Genomic DNA, 18,164 nt, shown 5'->3' with positions numbered 1-18,164 from the left:
CTTTGTCCTTAACTGTTTTGGCCTGCTTCTATTCTGTCTCCCAATCCATTCTGGGCTTTCTCGGTGATCCATCAGAGCTGGCTTTTGATCAAGGGCTGCCAAAAAGAACAGTCTTTCTGTACCGGGAAGGAATCAACATAATTCATTCTCCATGTGATATTAACATCAAACTTAGATACCATGCATTGGAAGTATGAAAGCGCTCTGCTTGTCTTCTTCGCAAAGCTCGGTGCATCATGGCCTTACGATGAGGCACTTATCGACTATAATCTCAATGAAAATCCCGATACAAAGGACCCTGCCGAATACTGGGGCGAATGGCCCAATCACACCTACTTTCCATCGCCAGAAAACTGGCGCTTCCCGGTATACACACTATTTCTGGACCGTTTCGTGAATGGAGACCCGACAAACGATAATATCAATGGAACTTTCTATGAGCATGATCTTAATTCAAATCAAATGCGCCATGGCGGTGACGTATCCGGCCTAGTTGATACTCTGGACTATCTCCAGGGTATGGGAATCAAGGTAAGGAATTTTTGTGATGTGCACCTATCAACTCAGCAAACTAATAGCTCCTATGTTTCTATTTGAAAAAAGGCCATCTACCTGGCAGGGACAATACTAATGAATCAACCGTGGGGATCGGATGGTTATTCGGCCTTGGATACGACATTATTGGACAAACACTTCGGTACTTTGCAGAATTGGAGAGATGCCATTACTGAAATTCACAACCGCGGAATGTATGTCATTTTTGACAATACCGTTGCTACGTAAGTATTGAATAAATTTGCATTTGCATCTAATATTCCCATTCTCTCTGGCCTTTACATTAGGAACTCACAAATTCGGAACCGTCTAGAATGGGCGACTTAATCGGCTTCGAGGGATACTTGAACACCACCACACCATTCCTACTTAAGGAACATAAAGCCCAGTGGAAATCAGATCGTCGCTATGTAGATTTCCATTTCGGCAATACTTACAACGAAACCTGCCATTATCCTCGATTTTGGAATGAGACCGGCTTCCCGGTCTCTAAGCACGTCGATGATCAGTTGAAGGGATGTTTTGACAGCGACTTTGACCAGTATGGAGATATAGAGGCATTTGGAGTCTATCCAGACTGGCAGCGTGAGCTAGCAAAATTTGCCTCAGTCCAAGACCGTCTACGTGAATGGGTACCAAGCGTCAGGCAGCGACTTGTCCGCCATTCATGTATGATTATATCGTCGTTGGATATTGATGGCTTTCGCTATGACAAGGCGACACAGGCAACAGTGGACGCCCTCGGCGACATCTCTGGCTCTTATCGTGACTGTGCTCGTCAAGTTGGGAAGAACAATTTTTTTTCTCCCAGGCGAGATTACAGCCGGTAATAACCTGGGTTCGGTATTTCTGGGACGGGGTCGTCAACCTGATATGCTTCCAGAAACGCTTGATGATGCTTTTCGAATGAGCAATAACTCCGATCCCTTCTATTTCATTCGTCAGGAGAATCAGCAGGCCATTGACGGAGCCGCCTTCCATTATTCTGTTTATCGATCATTAACTCGATTCTTGGGCATGGACGGCAATCTGGCTGCTGGCTATGATGTCCCGGTCAATTGGACAGAAGCCTGGTATGAGATGATTCTTACCAACGATATGGTCAATGCAAACACCGGCAAATTCGATCCTCGACATATGTATGGAGCAACGAATCAGGATGTTTTCCGCTGGCCAACTGTTCATCAAGGCACCGAAAGACATTTGTTGGCTCTTTTCATTATTACGCTGCATATGCCGGGTATACCACTATTGTTATGGGGTGAAGAGCAAGCGTTTTATATTCTAGATGCCACGGCATCCAATTACATTTTCGGTCGTCAAGCGATGTCTCCTGCAACCGCATGGAAATCTCATGGATGTTTCCAATTGAATTCGACTCAGTATTATAACTGGCCGATCGATTCCGGTAGGAGAGGCTGTCATGACGAAGCCGCTACCTACGACCACCGCGATCCCGCACATCCGATGCGAAATATCATCAAACATATGTATCAAATGCGTGAGGACTATCCAGCCCTCAATGATGGCTGGTGGATACAATTGCTCTCGAATCAAACACATGATGTACACCTACCTGGCTCTAATGGTATTCCAACGGAGACGGGGATGTGGTCTATCATGCGCAGCCCATACTTCCAACTACAAGACCTTGGAGAGTCCGGCAATCAAACGATATGGTTTGTCTATCAAAATGACAATAACACTGTTACATATGACTTTGGATGTTCAGACTCCAATACCGCTCTTGTTGCCCCCTTTGACACCAACACAACTGTCAAAAACTTATTCTACCCACATGATGAACTCACTTTAAAGGATGGCCCTACAAAGCTGAATCTCAACGGCTCGTCACATTGGAATGGATGTTTCGATAGTTTGACTCTTGCACCTTATGAGTTCAGGGCATATGTCCTCAAGGAGAAATTTGTCCCTCCTCGGCCCATGATTACAAAATTTACACCAGGGCACGATGTACCTGTACTCTCCGCTGCTCCACCAGGAGAAAGTGAGGCACTCAACATTGCACTCTATTTCTCAACCGAAATGGGCTGTTCCTCGGTGACACACTCTATATCTGTTGAATCAACAACAGAGTCTGGACAATCTCCGTCTTTGGAATCAGACACTGTCGACTGTGGCTTCGTGTCTGGCGATAAGACTTCTTACACAGGACAGATCCCAAGCACGTGGGTCTGGACAGGGACTCTGTCAAATGTCTACAATGGAGTACACAGGCTTACAGTCAATAATGCAACCAGTACCGATGGAAAAGGTACTAACGCTGTCGATCACTTTCTGATACGCATTGGGCAGCATGATAATCCAATGATATTTACATCTGCAAATTACTCCAGCAGTCTACTTCACGAGTATAAGAATGGCAGTCTATACATCCAGCAACACGCTGCTGGAGCAGACATGTACCGTTATTCTACTAATTGGGGAAGTACTTTCTCTAAATGGTTACCCTACGTCGGCGGGAATCATACCATTCAGGAGCAGCATTGGTCGGGAACGAAGAAACAGCGATGGAATGGCAAGCATGTTCGCGTCGAGTATTGGAGTCGCTTCACTGGCAGCAGTGACTATGTCCAAGAAGGTGATGGGCCTGGATCGAATCATGCAGTTCCGAGACGTTTTCCTCATCTCTTCTTCAATGGGCCCTTCAACGAATATGGCTACGATGCAGGCCTTGCCAATGTTGTTAAGCAAGACAACGACGGCCTTTGGAAATTTCGATTCATGGCCGAGTGGCCTGCTGAAGGTCAACTTAATATTTGGGGAATCAACCCGGACGGTCGCCCGGACCAGAGTTATATCTTTGGTGACTCCAATGGGGACTCTGTTTTAGATCGTCTCCCACCGTCATCATTAAGTACGACAACGATCAACATTACAGATCATCCTCCCCATCCCCATTTGGCTTGGACGATCCAAGTCGATGATAATGCACTCAAATTTAAGCTCATACCCGCGGGATCCCAATACGTCCAAATGGCCCTCTTCTTTTTACTCTGGCTTGTGCCAATGATCACTGCCATTGCTTGCGCCTACATTTTCAAGAAAACCTTTTACAAAATCAAGTTCAACCAAGTGGGTGGTAGTGAAAAGCAGACACTCATTTCTCTCGACCTTCTCAACAAGTTCAAGTTTGAACCTGGTGACTCCAGGAATTTGTTTGTACGACTTGCAACCAAGTCCAAGTTCCTCCAAAGCACATCCGCCTTCGGAAACCGTACCTCGAACCGAAGAAAAGTCTTAGTTGCGACAATGGAATACGATATTGATGACTGGGGTATTAAAATCAAGATCGGCGGCTTGGGTGTGATGGCACAATTGATGAGCAAACAACTTGGCCATCAAGACCTCATTTGGGTCATTCCATGTGTTGGTGGAGTCGAATATCCGATAGACAAACCAGCCGAGCCAATGTTCGTTAGTATCCTAGGGAATTCTTATGAGATCAAGATCCAGTACCATCATTTGAGGAATATCACCTATGTTCTCCTCGACGCCCCGGTGTTTCGTCAACAGTCGATGAAAGAACCCTATCCTGCCCGAATGGATGATCTTGACAGTGCTATCTACTACTCTGCATGGAATCAGTGTATTGCGCAGGCTCTCAAACGGTTTCCAATTGATTTATATCATATAAACGACTACCATGGCTCAATAGCTCCACTTTATCAACTACCAGAGACAATACCTATCTGTCTTTCACTCCATAATGCGGAGTTCCAAGGCCTATGGCCCATGAGAACACAAAAAGAAAAGTCCGAAGTGTGTTCAGTCTTCAATCTTCATATGGAGATTGTGACTCGTTATGTCCAGTTTGGCGAGATATTCAATTTGCTCCATGCCGGCGCGAGTTATCTACGTCTTCACCAGCAAGGATTTGGTGCTGTGGGAGTGTCTAAAAAATATGGCAAGCGATCCTACGCGCGATTCCCTATTTTCTGGGGCTTGAAGAAAGTTGGAAATTTACCGAATCCAGATCCGTCTGATACTGGAGATTGGAATAAAGAGCTTCCTAAAGAGCGCGATGTCACTGTTGATAATGAGTTTGAGATCCGCCGAGCTGAATTGAAACGACAGGCACAGGAATGGGCTGGCCTTGAACAGAACCCCAATGCTGATCTATTGGTCTTTGTCGGAAGATGGTCTATGCAAAAAGGCATCGACTTGATAGCCGATGTCATGCCTGGTGTCTTAGAAGCACGTCCCAACGTCCAATTGATCTGTGTTGGCCCAGTCATTGATCTATATGGAAAATTTGCGGCTCTGAAATTGGATCGCATGATGAAGCTGTATCCAAGGCGTGTGTTTTCAAAACCTCAGTTCACTGTGCTGCCCCCTTTCGTGTTTTCTGGAGCTGAATTCGCTCTAATACCATCTCGTGATGAACCTTTTGGGCTTGTAGCTGTTGAATTTGGCAGAAAAGGTGCATTGGGAATCGGTGCCAGGGTTGGCGGACTAGGGAAAATGCCTGGGTGGTGGTATACAGTCGAGTCGACGACAACATCACATTTGCTGAAACAATTCAAACTTGCCATTGATAGTGCATTGAGCTCTAAGCCTGAGATCCGAGCTATGATGCGTGCAAGGTCTGCCAAACAACGGTTCCCAGTCGCCCAATGGATTGAAGACTTGGAGATCCTTCAGTCTACCGCTATACGAATTCACAATAAGGAACAGGCGAGGACACAGACTGCCTCAAATGCTAATCACGGCTCATATAATGCCATATACGGAATGATGACACCCCAGGCAACGACTAGAATGCCTATGAGATCTGGGAGATCGAGTGGTACCGTGACACCTCCTTTGCGATCCCCGAGTCGACCAAGAACAAATGCATCAATGCAACGCAGCTCGATTATTTATAGCAGAGACCCTAGTCCTGGCTCGGAAAAAATACCTCGGTCTACACTTAGTCGACAGCTTAATTCGCCTACCGGACCAGTCTCTGCACCCATCGAAAGCATTCAACGACGAGCCCATGGTAAAGAAAACATGGCAGATGATGATAGTATTAGCATCACATCCCCCGAAGCCGATGATGATAGCGGCGACGAGATGATGGCTACCTGCTATGGTGAAGATGACTATCCAGTAGTTGCAGAGTCATCTGAAGCAGGTCGGAAATCAGCAGGTCAACCAATAGCACAACAAAGTGCCAGCGTGCCTCTGACTCGCGAACTACTTTCAGCACGCCAATCTAGCCAGGGCTCCTTAGCTGGTCGATCTACTTGCACACCATCAGGGTCGACGGCACCCAGCATAGCAGGGACAGAGGATACTCTGCTTCCACCATCACGACCTTGGGCAGGCCCCGGAAGCCGACTAAGTAGCGCCTCTGCATTATCAGTCGACTCTGTCGTTGGAGACAAGAAAGACTACAAGCTTCAGAAAGTCGATCCCTTTTTCACGGATAGTAATGGTGAATACTACCGGGCCTTCGAAAAGAAATTAGAAGAGCTCAACGGTGCGAACTCAGACAATCAACTCTGTATCGAGCAGTATCTCGAAAAGAGCGAGAAGAAATGGTTTGATCGGTTCAGAGATGCTCGTTTGGGCCGAAATAAATCTCCTACTCCTTCAGTGCAATTTGCTAAAGGTGGTGGTTCTTCTCCACCGGGTTCTATCACAATCGATGATACAACGTCCCATGAGAGTGGTGTACCTGAACGAAAAGAAGCAGGAGATGAGTTCCTGTTAGGCGATGACTACATACCACCAACAGGTCTGAAAAAGTGGATGCAGCTACGCATCGGAGACTGGCCTGTTTATTCCCTGTTCCTTGGATTGGGTCAGATTATTGCTGCCAATTCATATCAAATAACCCTACTCACCGGTGAGGTTGGTCAAACTGCAGCAAAGCTATATGGAATTGCTACAGTCTATCTCGTCACATCTATTCTTTGGTGGCTTTTCTTCAGATTTTACAAATCTGTACTCGTTCTTACGATCCCGTGGTTCTTATACGGTCTCGCGTTTCTAATCATTGGCCTCGCTCACTTCGAATCTAACACTCATATGCGAGGATGGATTCAGAATATCGGTAGCGGCATCTACGCTGCTGCATCCTCGAGTGGCTCTATCTTCTTTTCTCTAAATTTCGGGGATGAAAGCGGCGCACCGGTCAAGCAATGGGTATTTCGTGCTTGTTTGATCCAAGGTACCCAGCAAGTATATGTGATTGCTCTCTGGTATTGGGGGTCAACTTTGACAAAGGCCTCAAACGCTGGTATTCTGGGCTCGCAAGGAAGAATCACTAACACTTGGAGAATGACGTTCGTGTTCATTTTCTTTCTTATGGGCTCGAATCTGTCTTATCTTGGAAGATACTAATGCTATTATTATACATAGTGCTGTCTGTACACCGATCACGATATTCTTATGGTCAATCGGGTTGATCGTTTACTTTGGCCTACCAAACTATTATCGACAAACACCAGGAAAAGTACCATCTTTCTACAAGTCTGTGTTCCGTCGCAAAATCGTGCTATGGAATTGGGTTGTCATTATACTTCAGAATTTCTTCCTGAGCGCTCCATACGGTCGAAACTGGAATTGTAAGTCATCCATCAACAGTTACTAATGTCTACCAAAAAACTTGTGACTGTTATCTGATACGAATCTCCACAAATAGTCCTCTGGATTTCTCAACATGCCAAACCATGGCAAATCCTCTGTCTCTGTATTGCATTCTTCGGCTTCGCTTGGATTGCAATCCTCTTCCTTCTTGGCTGGATATCGAAATCCCATAGCTGGGTACTTCCAATAGTAGCCTGTGGGCTTGGTGCCCCGCGTTGGGCTCAAATATGGTGGGGAACATCTGGTTCCGGTCTTTTTCTTCCATGGGCAGGTAGTTATACATCCGGGGCACTAGTATCTCGAAGTCTGTGGCTTTGGCTCGGTGTCATGGACGCGCTTCAGGGTCTCGGCTTCGGTATGATTTTATTGCAGACTCTTACTCGCATGCATATTTGCTTCACGCTTCTTGTATCTCAGGTACTTGGTTCTATTGCGACTATTTCTGCCAGAGCCTTTGCGCCGAACAGGATTGGTCCAGGCCCTATTTCGCCTGATATCACAGCCGGAGCTGGTGCTCTGGCGAATGCATGGTTTTGGATAGCACTGATATTCCAACTGTTGATTTGGTGAGTATATTCAAAGAAGAACGCGGTTGAACATATCAATTAACCACATTCGAAACTTAGTGGCGGGTTTCTTCTTTTCTTCCGTCGGGAGCAGCTTTCGAAGCCTTAAAAGGCGGACGATTTCCTTTTGTTTGGTCATTACTATTGGGCAATTCTTTACATTTGATTTCTTCCAGTCTATTTCCTGCTCATAGTGAAGCATTTTCTATCTAATATGTAAGCGAATGCGTTATGTGTTGCGTGCTATTTCGTTGATCTAAAAACACAATCCATGCACAAATATTTTACTTGTGGAAGGGAAAAAAATATTGAATCATAAGTCATTCCTATTGAGTGTCGAATCGTCCTGGAGTGATCCAACAGTTTAAAACCAACAAAACTTTGCAAGAGACAGAGCATACCCTTAGACATGATGGAGTATTCTTTTATAAAGCCAACCGAAATTCCACGGACAAAAACAGCCATTACCGTATCCAATGCGAATATCCAGAGCGCCCAGCTATATATCTCAAAGCCAACTTTACCACTCAAGTGGCTCATTCTTTACATCGCCGCGGTTGGTCTTGGGGACCGGTGCAGCTTCAATCTTTGTGGCACCGCGGGTGCCGCGACGGAGATAACCGCTACCATCGAGCCAAGGAGTGTCAAGACTACGCTTGGCCTCGAATGTGCGGATCTTGGACTCCATCTGAAGAGTCAGACCAATGTCATCGAGACCGTTGATGAGACAATGCTTGCGGAAGCCATCGACATCGAAGGAGACGATCTTGGTACCTTGGGAATCCTTAATCTCCTGGTTGACAAGATCGACCTCGATCTCGCGACCAGCGCGAGCCTCATCGGCAATCTTCTTCAGAGCAGCTTCGTCGGAAACAGGCACGGGAAGCATGCCGTTCTTGAAGGTGTTGTTGAAGAAGATGTCAGCGAAGGATGGAGCAATGATACACTTGATACCAAAGTCGAGAAGGGCCCAGGGGGCGTGCTCACGGGAGCTACCGCAACCAAAGTTGGGGCCGGTGACAACGAGAATGTTGGCGTTGCGGTAAATACCCTGGTTCAGAATGAAGTCTGGGTTCTCCTGGCCATCGGGGTTGTAACGGAGCTCGTAGAAGGCAGCGGAACCCAGACCAGTACGCTTGATAGTCTTGAGGAATTGCTTGGGGATGATAGCATCGGTGTCGACGTTAGAACGATCCAGTGGAGCAGCAATGCCCTTCAGGACGTCGAACTTGGGAAGACCGGTGCTGCTTCCACCGCCAACGGAGGAGTTGGTGTGAGGCTCATTATCAGCAGGAAGGTCCAGAACACGGTCAAGCTCGTCCTCAGTCTCGGGTGACTCGGCCTCGGGCTGAATGTCAACCTGGGGAGCAACCTTGGCAAGAACTGGGCTGGAGACGACGTGCTCGCGAACGTCAGCGAGCTTACCAACAATGGCGGCGGTGGCAGCCATGGCGGGCGACATCAAGTGGGTCCGACCCTGGGCACCCTGGCGGCCCTCGAAGTTACGGTTGGAGGTACTAGCGCAGCGTTCCTTAGGAGACAGAATATCTGGGTTCATACCGAGGCACATGGAGCAACCAGCCTCACGCCACTCGAAGCCAGAGTCAGTGAAGATTTTGTCCAGCCCTTCAGCCTCAGCCTGTTGCTTGACCAGACCGGATCCGGGCACAATCATTGCCCGCAGGATATTGTCAGCGACCTTGCGGCCCTTAACGACCTTGGCGGCAGCTCGCAAATCCTCAATACGGGCATTTGTGCATGATCCAATGAAGACCTTGTCGACGGGAATCTCCTTCATGGGAGTACCAGGGACGAGACCCATGTATTCCAGGGCACGCTTGCAGGCAGCCTTACGGCTCTCGTCCTCGAAATCATCGGGGCTGGGAACAACGCCATTGATGGGGACGACATCCTGAGGAGAGGTACCCCAGGAGATGGTGGGGATGATATCCTTGCCCTGCAGGAAAACGTTGTGGTCGAAGTGGGCATCCTCGTCGGTCTTCAAAGTAGACCAGAAGTTGACAGCCTTGTTCCACTCAGCGCTGCCGTACTTGGGAGCAAGTGGACGACCCTTCAGATACTCAAAAGTGATCTCGTCCGGCGCAATCATGCCTGCACGTGCACCGGCTTCAATGGACATGTTACACATAGACATGCGAGCCTCCATACTGAGACCTCGAATGACAGAACCACAGAACTCGATAACGGCACCAGTGCCACCAGCGGTTCCAATCACACCAATAATGTGAAGGACAACATCCTTACTGGTAACGCCAGCAGGAAGCTCGCCATCAACTTGGATACGCATGTTCTTGCTTCGACGAGTAAGGAGGGTCTGGGTGGCGAGGACGTGCTCGACCTCACTGGTTCCGATACCGAAGGCAAGGGCACCAAAGGCACCGTGGGTGGAAGTGTGACTGTCACCGCAGACAACGGTGGTACCCGGGAGTGTGAAACCCTGCTCAGGGCCGATAATGTGAACAATACCCTGACGCTTGTCTCCCATGCCGAAGTAGGTCAGGCCAAAATCCTTGACGTTCTCCTCCAGGGTGGTACATTGTAGGCGCGAGTCGTTCTCCTTAATGAATTCCTCGGCATTCTTGAAGTTTTTCCGCGAGCTAGTTGGGATGTTCTGTGGGACAAAAAAGTCAAAGGTCAGTTACAGGTTGTTTGGTCAGGGGCAATTCCACTCAAAGAGTCAATCCTTTTCAACATACGTGGTCCACAGTAACAAGGGTGCAGTCCGGCCGGCGGACCTTGCGACTGGCGTTCTTTAGGCCCTCGAAGGCCTGGGGGGAGGTCACTTCGTGCACCAAGTGACGATCTGTCCTACTGTCAGCCAAGATTTGTTCCGAGTTTCATTGAAACACATTTTCAATCGCCACGAGGGGTTGTTCGGCATACCGATATATAGCAGACAGGTACCATCTTCTTGCTCATTGACGATATGGTGGTCGAAGACCTTATCGTACAGAGTTTTCGGCTTTGACTCTGCGGTAGGCATGATGTGCAGATGGAGTGAATATAATATAAAGCCCTTTTGGGGAAAATAGTTCGGTCTGGGGTAGCAGAGTGCAGACTTATATTTTGACTGGCCCGCGATGTCGCTGCCCTGCAGCTCGAGGGGCAACGCCGATTTCGGTCGGTCAGCGGCCAATACTGGCGATTTTATTGGTTGAAGTGGCATAAAGAGTGGATGCCGATGTCGGGCCCGTGCAAAAATGCGACAGCGGCTAGTGGCGCTTGTGGGCGGTTGATAGGCGTGGAAAAGTACAGTAGAACTCGATCTTCGGAGACTTCATAGTACATCGAAGAAGAGGCAGAATTCTGGTGCATTCATTTTTCACTATTATAATTGCTTGCTAATTGCCTCTGATCTGCGACACGATTTATTGGATACTATAATTATCACCGAGGTTGTGAATCCCAATATGTTTGTAGACCGACTGATAATGCATGACGTATCCTACAACAGCCCACGATGACTCAAGCAATACTGGTGGGTCTCTTATTGGCCACGGCCGCCGTCTCCGATCATGCCTTGTGTGGGATGTGGGACACTCCTACTGTACAATATGTATGTATAGTATACAGTAGGTATGTGCAGACTCAAACTGGACAAAATAAATACGTTGGCAATCGATCTTACAAATGTAGTATGTTTCAATTTTCGATAATGTCACTTTGTGCAATATTAGTTTGATCTAGTCACAAAACATTTTCTATCCAGTGCCTGTGCTATAGAATGGATTATATGAACCAGTATTCTCGTGTATTCAATGTGTTCAGATGCACGTATTTGTGAGTAAGCAGAAATAATTTTTTTTCTGCTTATTGTAAGAGGTATTTTCTAGTACATCATGAAACGCCAGATCCCATCTATTTCATTCCGAGACATCATGCTGAAGGAACAACGCATAAATCATGAGCGAGCACCGAGGTCTACCACTATCCTTTTGCCTGAAACTGATCCACTTCGCAACTTATCAAGAGCCGCATTAATACCGTCTAACCCCCCTTCGGCACGGACAACATCAGGAAGACTCAATGTCTCATCTTGCAGTAAGCTCTCTAGCCAGCATACCAGGCTTTCACCAACGGCAGGAGCCTCATGGAAGAGTTTAATTGGCACAGTATGATATCGAATCCCGGGATCACGTTCCTTAGGCAGGCCTGTGAGTCCCAATAGATGGGATTGGCCCGACTTTTCTAATGTCCTTTCAAGCAGAGTCGCGGTTTCTTTGCCCACTATATCGATTGCATATCGTAGTTTGCCGTCTGTAACCCCTCGAATGATCTCGACTGCACGCTCTGTATTTTGTCTGTCGACAAGGAGATCAGCTCCAAGTTGTAGAAGCTTAGTGCCGTGTCGAGCAACATCAGCGACGCAAATCACACGGAGGCCAGCAAGCTTGGCTAATTGAAGAGTGATTAATCCAGTAGTTGTAGATGCTGGAGAGTTGTCAGCTCTAGAAAAACATTTTAATTTCAATGGAATTGTTAATCTCACCTCCCCAAATTGCAATCCAATCACCCCTCTGAGGCCGATCCGGCGAAGCAAAACACTCATTTAAAATATCCGTAGGTATAGAGTTCTTGTCAAGCTGATTTACAACATTCACAAGGTTTGGACCGGTTGATTTCGTTAGAAGCGAGAAGTCTAATCCGAGGGAAACACCCAAAGCGAGGGCTGAGGCGACAAATGCGACACCAAGAGATGCAGAAGCAGTGATCGATGTCGAGGATGGAATACGAGCAGCGTTAAAGTCAGTGGAAATAGCGTATTCTTGGAATGCAGCTTTTCTGATATCACGATAATCTGTTGATGGTACCAGGACGATATCGCCAACACGAAGTCGTGAAGACTTGTCTGGTACTTGAAGGACAAGCCCGGCTAAATCACGTCCGTTGATCCATGGCAAGCTAGGTATACCAAAGTTAAAAGCACTATAAACATTAAGTGTTAGAGGGTCATACGTTGTGGAGGGCGATCTGAACATACGGTGCCTTCCAGTCGATCGGATTGAGGCCGATGGCAAGAACCTTCCAATAGAGTGTTAGACTATTTGACTTGCATGCAAGCTTAGACCAACGCTAGATCATACCTTGACCAATATCTCTCCAGGATGAACAACAGAAGGGATGTTATGATCGTTCACTAATGTATACTGTTCTCTGACTCCCTTTAGGAGAAGCACCTGCTGCGTCATTTCCATTGGCTTGGAAATCGGTACTTTTCCCTCTTGCCGAGATCGCTGAGATGTATTGCTAGCATTTCCTGATGATGAACAGTGATGGAATGTTGTAGGCTTTTGCTGTAGCTCTTCAAGCTGAAGGAATGTGGTTGTGGTTGACATGATATTTGGAGCCAACAGTGCCATACTAGGGATTTGCAGGGGGAAAAAACGAGGAAAGGAAAACGATTTCAGGCTGGATTAAGTCTATATTTTGTCCGCAACTACAAGTATGAAGTGCCTCTCGGGCGAGAGGCTTCAGAAGAGCGAGCACTCAAGAAATTGGTCAGCGGGGCATTGATATCAATCCTAGCTCCAAGCACGCACTATGGTCAGAAAGCCTCCGCTGGGCTCTTGACCCAGGATAGACCTCAGAAATGGTCCGGATTGGAGTATCACGTCTTGCATCTGTACTATGTAACCTCCAGCATATCCCATCGTATTGGTTGTAGGCTGCCTCTCCATTGCTCATGGCGGGGCTATAATGGCGTGATGGAGAATCCTCGTTGGTAACCCGGGGGGAGGAGATGTAGATCAAATTTACGGAAATAGTTTCTGAGCCTAATCATGATGTATATTAGGATTCTACCTTGTGTGCTGGTCATTCCAGTTAATATGTCGACAAGTGGAAGATTGAAAGGTCAATACAATCGCTACATAAATTTCCGAAGCATCGATAACACCGCTGTTGAATCATAGTGATTGATGAAGGAATGCACAGCAAAGTTGTCTTGTCCTTTCGATCTCTGATGTGATCCGGGGTTCGAATGACGGAACCTCAAAAGTTTGGCTCCCAACAACAAAGTCAGAAGTAGAACCTGCTACATTTTGAATATTATTTGGATGCTTGCATCACTGCAAATAGATATTCCAGGCTGGGGCTATCTGGCTTGATTTAGTATTCCTATTTACTCTCTTCCATCAGGAGGGAGTTGAAGAAGGGATATCCTTTATGTATCGTTGCTGTTGAATGCCGAGGTCTGAGTAACTCCCGCGCTTTTTGATTCATTGACACCTACAACATCCACCGTCATGAACCTGACTCATATTGCCATTAAGACATTGTCTTGGGGATGATATGTTCTATAGACCAAATGAAAGAGCACATGCCGTCTTTTGAACATGTAGTTGAAGATGTGGTGCAGGTACATCCATGTACATGGATGTATCTCTTGGACAATGAACTATACTCATACCAGTACGCGATCGCAGGTAAATGTCAACACTTCTCGGCCGGGAAATAATGCAAACAACATCTCCAAGGAAAGTATATCTGCTGAATTTGTTACTACAAGATGACCCTTCACGGAATTCTAAGCAAAAATGGACACAGCCTCCGTGGCCATTCTCTTAACTTGACGTATCTTAGCGGCTCGCGGAAGTTCGTGCGAGCACGTAATCTCAACTACAAAACACAACATTCTCCTTGGACTCAGTAATAACCTACGCCAATCTTGCCTGGGCCATCTTGGTGATCTGAGCTAGCAACAGGAAGGGAAAAGTTCCGATGTTGCCATATCACGAAATGTCATGTTTCAGCTACCAGGGCTTTCTTAGCTGTTTTGAGCCGGTCACTCATCATAGGACAGGCGTTCCTTAGTGTTAGTACCATTAGTATATATTCATCTTGTATCTTTCCATTGTTCGAGAGTTCGGGATAATACTGTAATATTTAGGAAGAATTCTCTTCTCCACAATGTCAGATTTCGAGAAGAACGCGTCGCCGATTGATGCAGAGCTCACTAATGAATCTGCTAATCCTCCGGCCATTGCTAAGCAAAAAGGTATGCAGAGCCAAATCCCCCCCCGGTAAAAAACATCCGCTGTATACCAGGATTTATTCTCTGATATGGTTATAGTGAAATGGTATCGGTCGACATTTTACAATGCTCTCGTTCTCGGACTTTGCAATTTTCTCGCCCCAGGGATCTGGGGAGCGATGAACTCCCTGGGCGGAGGTGGTGAAGAAAAGCCATATCTTGTTAACGCGGCAAATGCATTAACCTTTGGGCTTATGGTGGTTTCTTGCTTTCTGTCCAGTGTTGTGGTCCGTTTCATTGGGATAAAATGGACATTGATCGTGGGTACGATGGGATATGCACCATATGCAGCTGGCCTGTACGTCAACAACCGATTCGGCCAAGAATGGCTGGTCATCCTTGGCGCAGCGCTTTGTGGGATATCAGCCGGTATATTCTGGATGGCAGAAGCAGCGATTGCTCTCTCCTATCCAGAGCCCTATAACCAAGGTCGCTTCCTGGGCTTTTGGCTCGGCTTTCGAGTTGGAGGGCAAATTCTTGGCGGCGCCATTAATTTGGGCGTCAATGCGAAGCGAGCGTCGGCAGGTAGTGTTTCATATACCGTGTTCATTATTTTCATTGTCCTGCAGGCTTTGGGTCCTTTCACTGGATTGCTCCTGAACAAACCGTCCAAGGTGCAACGGAAGGATGGAATTCCGGTCCAACTTCATGTCAACAACAGCGTGGCGTATGAACTGAAAGCTACGGCTAAACTCTTTTTCAACCGCAAATTCTTGGTCATTGTCCCATTTATCTGTCAAGCAGTATACACAGAAGCCGTCATGTTCTCATATCAAGGATTGTGGTTTTCTGTTCGTGCGAGAGCCCTCGGATCTTTCCTATCTGGTATCATTGCCCTTATTATTGGCAATCTCTTGGGTGCTTTTCTTGATACCAAATCAATTTCCCTAAAGACTCGGACACGAGCTGCATTTTTCTTCGTTGTCGCTTGGCAGGGGATGTGCTGGATCTGGGCCACAGTCAATACTACTGAGTTCAACAAAACAAATCCCACTTACGACTGGCTCGACCCTGGCTTCGGCAAAGCCTTTGCGCTGTTTCTTTTCTGGGTTGCAGGTTTCCAACTGAATTACATGTATCTGTGAGTTCGGATTAAAAAGGGGAGATGTCACTGGCAAGAATTTACTGACGAGGATGTAGTTTCTTTTTGGTCGGCAATTTAGCAGATGAACAGGAAGAAATAGTTCGAATTACAGGGCTGCTACGTGGTACTGAATCTGCCGCACAAGCTGTGAGCGTATGTTTTGCAATCCTGGAATGCTTTCCTTTCCAATTTACATACTAATTTTAGGTGTATAGTACGGCCTCAGTAGCGTTTCAATAATGGCTGCGGTTGGAAATCCTTACCTCAACTTTGGTCTTTGGGGAATCGCTATCATACCCTCCTGGTTCATCGTCAAAGAGGTCGGGCATGCCTTCAGGGACAAGAAGATTGCCAGGGAGACTCGGGCTCTGCACGATGTCACGCACAGTCCATAATCTTAATATGAATACAAATAACATTTCCTGCGTATAGTACACAGTATTCGAAAGTGAATATGTGGATCTTCTTTACTAATAGTGTGACATAAGTTATATACAGTGAAAGGATGGAAGTCTTTGATAAATGTGATGTTGTCTTTGCAACTTCCGAGGCTCATTGTAACAACTAGACAAGGTATTGGAACATCCTATTATCATGGTTGAATACCAACAAGGCCAATCGATGTCGTACAAATAGTCCGGCTGCTCCGCATAAGGTCTGGACAGCAACCATGTGCCATGCAAGCCGATCCTCTCTCATGGGCCCCATCCACACGAGCCAAAGATTGAGCAATGTCAAATTCGACGACTCAATGATTTTACCACTTTCATTCCTAGTCACTCGTGCTAACCGAAGAGCATGGAGAATATCCAGTGCGGTAGCAACCAAGGGCGATGGAGGCACAGTCCATTCGGTCACCGAGGCATCTAATAACCCAGTTGATGCATTGAACTTGGGAAGTCGGTGGCGAGGACAGGGGATAGCGTGGAACAGCTGCGGGGTGGAGTATAGGAAGTTGAATATTTGTGGGACAAACAGCAATAACAAAGTCTTGCTGAAATGACCCAAGATGCCCACAACCGCAAAGACCATTCCCGCGAAGTAACAATAGGTATCACCCACAAATACCTTAGAAGGATACCAGTTGTGGCACAGGAGTGCTGCTGAGACACCGATGAAAGGCAGTAGGAAATATATGGAGAATAAATGTGAGTCTGTTGCCGGGTGAGGGTAGGGTGTGACTGGCGCAAGGTACATGGCATCATTGAATAGCAAGAGAAGTGCAATGACAAGCGACTGGGCCACTTCGATACCATTGATGCCGGCCAACATATTGATAGCATTTGGGCAGAAAATTGCAATGGCCGCCATATACATGTAGTACGAGCTGCCGAGGTCAATGAAATCGCCCAGGTATCGTTGCAGCGGGACCGGCACAACAACCTGTGTCACACCAAAGTCGACAAAGTACACGATGAGCATTGGAATTGAGGCAAATGCAGGAATGAGTACTTTGTGTCTCCAGCGTATATCGAGTAGGTCGTCTCCAATGCCTAGGATGATAATTGACTGCAGGGATAGCAATCCCGACAGGTATGATGCGAGCTGTGAGACGAAAAAATCAGTCCAATCATCCAACTTGATGGAAGGAAAGCAGGAAACAATCACCCACCTTCCCATGGGGGAATCGATGTAGATAACGGCCCGTTTCAATGTGTTGATCTTCAATCACTACATCTCGATTTCCACCACCTGAAGTGGCCGCTACAATGTCCTTGTAGAAAGCAAAGGGAATGAAAACAATAAGGGATAGAAGATAGACAACAGCGCACACCGCTCCCATTGTTTCTGGTCTGAATCCGAACATCAGTCTCCATTTTATGCCAATATTTGCAGCATGGCCACACGCCTGGTGTGTGGACGTACATTTCAGGTTTTCTTGGTTTAGCCATGTCCTTCCCCTTCAATCCTGCCTTGATAAACACAGGTCCGAGCCAGCGGATCATACTAAACGTTATTGCAAAGGCAATGATCGAAAGACTTCCAGCAGCAATCAATGGGGCGCCATCACCTTGGAAGGTGTTGACTAGAATACCGACTCCAACTCCCACAAGTACTAATAGACGCCAAGTCTCCGTACGAGAAAGAGTATTTGAAGAAGACATTTCGAGCAATTGCACGACCCTTCGCTCGGGTCTACAGACTCGACTTCGACAAAAACAATTGGCGAGCGAAAAAGGAAGAAACGCCGACACAAACGAGAGAAAAGAGAGACAACTTACGCAAGCTGGCTTCTTCATTGGTGACGCGCCGCCAAAGAATCTCCCCGCGATAAGGTCTTATCGGTGTTTCTGTCGTTGCTCAC

At 46.9% G+C, this 18,164-nt stretch overlaps 5 protein-coding genes across 5 annotated transcripts; 2 read left to right on the top strand and 3 right to left on the bottom strand.

Moving 5' to 3' along the window:
• Positions 1 to 180: 180 nt before the first annotated feature.
• On the top strand, positions 181 to 7,830 carry ags2 (alpha-1,3-glucan synthase Ags2; the record flags this gene model as incomplete). The annotated part of the gene is made up of 7 exons (XM_056640461.1): positions 181 to 531; positions 604 to 779; positions 869 to 1,320; positions 1,367 to 6,851; positions 6,928 to 7,133; positions 7,211 to 7,721; positions 7,782 to 7,830. The coding sequence occupies 7 exons, from the start codon at positions 181 to 183 to the stop codon at positions 7,828 to 7,830; spliced, it is 7,230 nt and encodes a 2,409-aa protein (XP_056506218.1).
• Positions 7,831 to 8,241: 411 nt separating this feature from the next.
• luA (3-isopropylmalate dehydratase LEU1) lies at positions 8,242 to 10,725 on the bottom strand (the record flags this gene model as incomplete). The annotated part of the gene is made up of 3 exons (XM_056640460.1): positions 8,242 to 10,353; positions 10,439 to 10,545; positions 10,626 to 10,725. The coding sequence occupies 3 exons, from the start codon at positions 10,723 to 10,725 to the stop codon at positions 8,242 to 8,244; spliced, it is 2,319 nt and encodes a 772-aa protein (XP_056506217.1).
• A 918-nt stretch (positions 10,726 to 11,643) lies between these two features.
• On the bottom strand, positions 11,644 to 13,078 carry N7469_001539 (zinc-binding alcohol dehydrogenase family protein; the record flags this gene model as incomplete). Its single annotated transcript, XM_056640459.1, has 4 exons — positions 11,644 to 12,173; positions 12,232 to 12,668; positions 12,724 to 12,764; positions 12,827 to 13,078. The coding sequence occupies 4 exons, from the start codon at positions 13,076 to 13,078 to the stop codon at positions 11,644 to 11,646; spliced, it is 1,260 nt and encodes a 419-aa protein (XP_056506216.1).
• A 1,573-nt stretch (positions 13,079 to 14,651) lies between these two features.
• Positions 14,652 to 16,254, top strand: N7469_001538 (DUF895 domain membrane protein; the record flags this gene model as incomplete). The annotated part of the gene is made up of 4 exons (XM_056640458.1): positions 14,652 to 14,739; positions 14,815 to 15,856; positions 15,916 to 16,012; positions 16,075 to 16,254. 4 exons carry the CDS (start codon positions 14,652 to 14,654, stop codon positions 16,252 to 16,254), a joined length of 1,407 nt encoding a protein of 468 aa, XP_056506215.1.
• Positions 16,255 to 16,423: 169 nt separating this feature from the next.
• N7469_001537 (UDP-N-acetylglucosamine--dolichyl-phosphate N-acetylglucosaminephosphotransferase) lies at positions 16,424 to 17,964 on the bottom strand (the record flags this gene model as incomplete). The annotated part of the gene is made up of 3 exons (XM_056640457.1): positions 16,424 to 17,404; positions 17,472 to 17,652; positions 17,726 to 17,964. The coding sequence occupies 3 exons, from the start codon at positions 17,962 to 17,964 to the stop codon at positions 16,424 to 16,426; spliced, it is 1,401 nt and encodes a 466-aa protein (XP_056506214.1).
• Positions 17,965 to 18,164: the final 200 nt, after the last annotated feature.

Source organism: Penicillium citrinum, assembly GCF_028827155.1.
Source record: "Penicillium citrinum strain IBT 23319 chromosome Unknown utg000001l:1.0-4955037.0:1.0-4956770.0, whole genome shotgun sequence".
NCBI lineage: Eukaryota > Fungi > Ascomycota > Eurotiomycetes > Eurotiales > Aspergillaceae > Penicillium > Penicillium citrinum.
Note: the sequence above shows the minus strand (reverse complement) of the source record. Positions and strands in the feature narration are given on the sequence as shown.